Consider the following 6,000-nt stretch of genomic DNA (forward strand, 5'->3'; position numbering starts at 1 on the left):
GGTGTTTATATACAGCGTTACAGGGAAGGCAGAGCAATTGTTTTTCACGGAGGAACTATTTTTTAGCTTGGAACCTAAACCTGGGGGTCGGGGCCCCCAAACAAGGGGCCACAAGATAAACCTGAGGGGAAACAAACCAGACGAAACGACACAAAATCCTTTTTATTTATTCAGACTTTCCTCCAGATGATGCTATGAAGCTAGAGCCAGGAGACGTTTAGCTTAGTTTAGTTTATCTTAGCTTAGCATGAGCTAAAGACTGGAAGCAGGGGGAAACCGTTAGCTCGGCTCTGGCTGAACCTCTAAATCTCACCAATCTACATCTTTTTGTTTTGTTCACTTTGTCCAGTCAGTTATCTCAAGTGTCTCCTCCCCTCCACAGTAGAAAGGACACAATTTGAAGCAAATTACCAAAATGCTTTGTACATGTTCGACATTTCAACAATAACCCGTTTACCGGAGCTCGATGTTGGATGCATATATAAAAAATATTCACAAAATGTGAGACCGATTATGCATGAGGCACGAGCTGGAGCTTGATTCTCGGTTGTTTTGACTGAATCGCTCCATTGAGGGTGGGCGCCGGGCTAATTGCTGCAGACAAACCTCCCCTGCAGCCGCGAAGCCTCTGTTTGGTCTCTACAGGAGCTCATATATTTCAGCTGAGTGCATTCAGCTGAGTGCAGCTGAGTCTGGGACATTTGCTCCCGCTCGTGTCCGAGCGTGCTTGCCGGAAACCATCTCTCCAAAAAAAGCATCCCAATTATGGCTTTTATCCCATTAGGGCACGGTGTTTCTGCCACGCTAGCTTTCAGCTGGCTGCCAATCTGCTCCCGACGAGGACCACGCAAGTCGAGACTTTTCAAGACCAACGGTTGTGCTGCGAGCAACGCGTGCACACGAGGCCACGCTGGAGCGAGCGCTGGTTGAGTTCCTCTAATTGAGGCCTGTCAGTCCAACGCTCACGCCGCAGCACCTGGAAATAGTCCAGAGTGGGCGGCGGGTTACAAGAGGGCCTATCAAGGCACAATGTCTTCATCTTGAATCGTATGCTCTCAACTGTTTTATGCTTTTGTGTTGTCGTTTTTCTGTCTCAGAGGGAGACTTTTAATTAATTTGTTGAACAGAATGACGAACCCTGCAGGGAGCGCCGCGACGTGCCAATAAGAGACGTTCTCCAGTGTAGGTGATTGAGAACAGGTACCTCATCGCCTCGCCTTTGAAAATGTATTCATGCGGCATTTAAGCACAACAATGCCCACGACACCACAGGCAGCTACCTTGCACCCTAGAGGCCGTGGTAATGAAGGTTATAACATATCAATGAGTCCCAAGGCGTATCGGTGACATTTTGGAAGACGGCGAAAAACACGGCCACATCTTCGTCTGAGGGCCTTGAGCGGAGCCGGTTTCTCTCTCTCTGCAGAGTGAGCGCCGGCGAGCCGAGGCAAAGGCCATCGCTTTACACAGAAGTCGTGTTTTAAAGAGTAAAAGGTATTTATTAGAGTTGTGCTTCACATGTGAAAAAATAAAGGCAAAAAGACAACATGTTCAAGACTCGCCACAATAATCCCTCCTTTTCTTTTGCCTCCAGCAATTCTACACACACGGTTCTGCTGCCTCATAAAAAGGGACTAAAGGTCAGGATCTCTGACCTCTGCTGCTTCCATGTGGACCATTAAAGTCCACATATTTTAAGTGCGACACTAAATTGAAAGATAAGATTATTATAGACTATTACGGTGAATTTATATCAGTCCATTGTAGATTATTTTGTTTTAGGATTTCATCTCTAAAAGGCAGAACAGTGAAGATGAAAGCAGCTTCATATTTTTAAACAGCAAATTAAACCCAAATCTCGATTTGTTAAAGTGGAAAACCTCGTTCCATAAAATGTGTTAATAACTGCTCGGCTAAAAGATTAATCAGCTTCCGTATTTATAAAATTTAAAATTTAATTCCAACTTCCAAAATTTGAAAAAACAATCATTGCCTTCTGACTTTTACAGTAAAAACAAGCCTCACTAAGAAGACTCAAATTAAAACTCATAACGTTTGCATGAACCCCTGAGGAGTAGCATCCCTGTGTCCTTTTAAAACAGTGATTATTGAGTAAATGAATTGAACGCTAGCTATACAAGGATTTCTCTCCTTAAGTCCTCCGTGTGTCACCAGAAGACTCTTCAAACCAAGTAGTCCGTGTCATTCATGAGGTGCCCTGCTTTGATTGAATCCGTCACCCATGAGTCCCTTACAATCTTAAATTTCTCCCTAAAGCGGCGTCTCAGATTCTTTAAACCCAGAAGTCTCGTCTCCTCTGAGATGATGACATGAGAGGCTCCTTCCTCTAACCTCTGCATCACCGTACCTCCATGGTAGCGAAACTCCAGAGCCCTGATGTCCAAACAGGTGGCAGCTATGGCGGTTTCAGGGTCTCCTATGTCGGCGCAGCTGTCCATGTAAGCCTGGAAGGGTCTGAACATGCTGGTGGGAAGGTCCTCCCATCCGTACCGCTGCTCCACCTGGCCGACGTTCACCGCCACGGACGCGTCCGCGCCGCTCATCCGCCCGAACACCTCCCTCAGCTGCTGCTCGTCCGTGTCCGCAAAGTAGCTGTCGCCGTAGCCGTCGTACACCTTGGCAAAGTGCTCCCGGGTGGAGGGCGACATGTGGATCATGTGGCGTGGCTGCCACGGGACCACTTCCCTCCGGCCCACGCAGTCCAGCAGCCAGAACGCCCACACCACGTCGTGCTGGTCGGACGAGACCAGGTTCTTCACTCGCACGTTCTCCGTGCCGGCAATCACGCAGTAGGTGTCCCGTCCCGGGTTTTGAACAACGATCCCGCCACACCTAATGAGACGAAGACACCAGTAATCATTTCATTATTTAGGATTCACACTATCGTTTGATTTTGACACAAAAGGCTTTTTTCACGTTACCTGGCCACGTCCTTCTCCAGCTCCGCCTTGCTGCGATCCTCTGCGCCATTCAGGACACAGAACTCCACATCCTTGAACATATCAGTCTCCTTGGTGACCCCGGAGAGGTCCTGGGGCTTGAAGTTGTCAATGATCCCGACCACCTTCTTGGGTTTGGCCGGCTGCTTGCGCTTCTTCTTTTGCGGTTCGTCGCCGTCGATGCAGAGGTGCCGCGAGGCGAGCTTCCCGGACGCCTTGCTGTGGAACTGATCCAGCTCTGCCAGGGTCATGCACTGGTGCCACTCCTTGTCGTCGCGGATCTTCTCGATCCTGGGGAAGCGCAGGGTGCAGTTGGTTTTATACATGTCGCTGCCGACTATTTCGGCCGCCCGGACCTGGAGGATGACGGAGTTGCAGGGCTCGATGTAGACCTCTGGTTTCTCCGTTCCACACAGGATGGATGCTGGCGGGTCATTCTTCCGATAGACGTTCCAGTGCTTGGCCAGCTTTAGACCGAGGTCGTACAACTCCTTCATGGTGTAGCCGGAGCCGATGCGGCAGAGAGTGTGGAAAACTGAGGGTTTCTCGCCGGGCTTTGGAGCCTCGGCTACGGCGCATAAGAAATGGGACATCATGCCGCCGCGTCTCCCTTTCCCCCAGTAGCCACCGACAATCAACACGTCAAGCTCATCCATCAAGCCGTCCACATACTCGGGCTTTATTTTCAGCCATCCCTCCCCCCGCTTGTCAGGTTTGTAGATGGACATGGGATCCTTCACCATGATCCCCTCCTCTCTGCCGTCAATGGCGTCATTCAGGGCGTTCACCACCTCCTGCACGGTCCTGGCGTCGGCCTTTGGCACCAGGTGCAGCCGTCCCTTGACTGGCGTGAAAACCGTCTGAAGGGTCTCGTAGCGCTTCTTCAGGGGTTCCCTGCCGAGCTTCTGGTCGTTGACCAGCAACACGTCAAACACGCAGAAGCACGTCTGCAGCTCGGAGTCGTCCATGAGCTTCTTGATGTCGAACTTGCTCCCTTTCTGCATGAAGGTCTCTGTGGTCGGGTTGTACGCCATCATCTCGCCGTCGAGGATGCAGTTCACGACGTGGCCTTTGAAGACGTTGTGGATGTAAGGCGTCAGGGAGCCCTGCAGCGGGGACCCTCCGAACTGCTGGGTGTACTCAAAAGCATTTCTGGTGAAGTACTTGTACACGTCGCCGTCTTTGTGCAGTTGTATGCGCTCCCCATCCAGCTTGGTCTGAATGTAGAAAGAGCCGTTTCCCATCTGTTTCTCCACGTTGCGGATGTTCGCCATGCCCGCCAGCATCGGCTTGAAAGCGGAGAAGAGCCCGATGGAGACTTCGCTTAAGGACACGGAGGGGCAGTGGAGCTGCCGGCACACCTTGTTCAAGTCCGTGTTGACGTTGTAGAGCTCGGCCGCATCTGGGTGGAAGACCCCGAGGACGGTTTCTTTGCTGATCCCGAGCTTCATGTCCTTCAGGATCATCCTGATGAGCCACTTTTGCTCGAGGGCCGAGCTCCGGGTGATGAGGTGCAGCAGGCTCTTTTTCACCAGATCCTTCTGCTTGCCCGCGTTGTTGATGGCCACAGAGTCCAGAAAGTCATTGACTTCTTTGACGCTGAGGGTTCCTTGGCTGGCGCACCGTTTCTTCAGCACAAAGTACGCCATGCCGGCAAAGTCTCCGGCTTCTCCTTGGGATGTAGTCGGAGCGCGGTAGTTCAAGAGTTTATTGGCTTCCGGGCCATTCTTTGGGAGGCCCAGCACGTCGATGTAGAGTTTAGCTAACATGCTCTCTTTTATGCCGTACGCCATTCGCTCTCGTTCGAAGGAGGGGACTAAGAGGCGCATGGCTGAGTAGAAGGAGTCGGTTGTATCTGGGTCGTCTTTGTGGAGGGCAGAGTGAAACTTCCTCCATGACTCAACGAAATCCCCGAGGACCTTGGATTTCTCTGGGCGGAGTTTAGACTTCTGGATCTTCTCTAAAGTGTTACAAAGGTGAAGGAAAGGGACCTGAGCAGCAACAAAGGGCTGACCTGCAGCATCGCTGCTGGAAGCTCCCTCCATGGTGAAATCTGAAATAAATAAAATCAGCCATGTTGTGTTGTTTACCAATTGAATTGCAGATATTTGCCCTCACAAAACATCCTTATGATTATGAATACAGGCTATGACAAACTATAATGTGATCAGATAAACATTGAATGATGTTCACATACATTATAATTCTTGTTATTTTACTCACTGCTTAGTTGCAGATTAGTGGTCCACAGAGATCAAACTATAACATGTCTCCAAACAAGAGCTCTTTAAACAAACAGGAAACAGAACTAAACTAAAACACAGAAGTTTACCTAAAGATGGTGGAAAGTATTAAACCCAATACTACGTTTACACGTTCAATTGCATGTGAAGTGTAGGATCTCGTACTGGTTATTAGCTCCTAATAAGCCTTTAAATGTACATTAATATGTCTTGCTGTCAAGCGCAAAGCTACTGTCAACTCCGGTTTGATTATTTCCAAAATAAAAGCACTTGTTGTCATATGACGTCTGTGTTGTACCTCCGTGTCTGTCCAGAGAAGTTACGGGTAGTTACTTAGCCAATATTTAAGAGTAATTTAGTGTTTTAATGGCAGCTAAATGTCAAATTCCGTTCACACACACACATCAAAACAGGAAAGATGTTCGTCGCGCTCTAATTTTGAAAACAGACCGTTGAAGCGGGAGGTGTTGTTCTTAAAGACATATATATTTTAATCTTACCTTTCTTGCTCCAAAGAAGAGGTAGCGAATGGCAGGCTTCTCCCCGCGAGCTAACTAAATGTTGGACTACTTCCTCGTACTCAAAGCAGGGACCAACCGGGAATATCTTCCCCCGGAAACAAATGCGGAACCTTTGTCGTGTGAATTCCCTGCAGAGCGCAACATTGTTGCTCCTCGCTTTCGCCAGCAGAGGGCGATACCGAGCCGCTGCAGTGAGGGAGGGTTGTTTACCATAACGGGTCTCGAGCCAGTGAGCCAGTAGTAAGCTGGTAGTAAAACAGGAATGCGCACTTGTTG

The 6,000-nt window shown here is 49.4% G+C and overlaps 1 protein-coding gene across 1 annotated transcript; it reads right to left on the minus strand.

Annotated features, from left to right (window-relative positions):
* Nucleotides 1-1,501: 1,501 nt before the first annotated feature.
* lig4 (ligase IV, DNA, ATP-dependent) lies at nucleotides 1,502-5,798 on the minus strand. The gene is made up of 3 exons (XM_079185484.1): nucleotides 5,704-5,798; nucleotides 2,943-5,013; nucleotides 1,502-2,853 (listed from the first exon to the last, which is right to left on the minus strand). The coding sequence occupies exons 2-3, from the start codon at nucleotides 5,003-5,005 to the stop codon at nucleotides 2,184-2,186; spliced, it is 2,733 nt and encodes a 910-aa protein (XP_079041610.1). The 5' UTR covers nucleotides 5,006-5,013; nucleotides 5,704-5,798; the 3' UTR covers nucleotides 1,502-2,183.
* Between the last annotated feature and the right edge of the window lie 202 nt (nucleotides 5,799-6,000).

This window comes from Pholis gunnellus (genome assembly GCF_910591455.1).
Source record: "Pholis gunnellus genome assembly, chromosome: 24".
NCBI classification, from domain to species: Eukaryota; Metazoa; Chordata; class Actinopteri; order Perciformes; family Pholidae; genus Pholis; species Pholis gunnellus.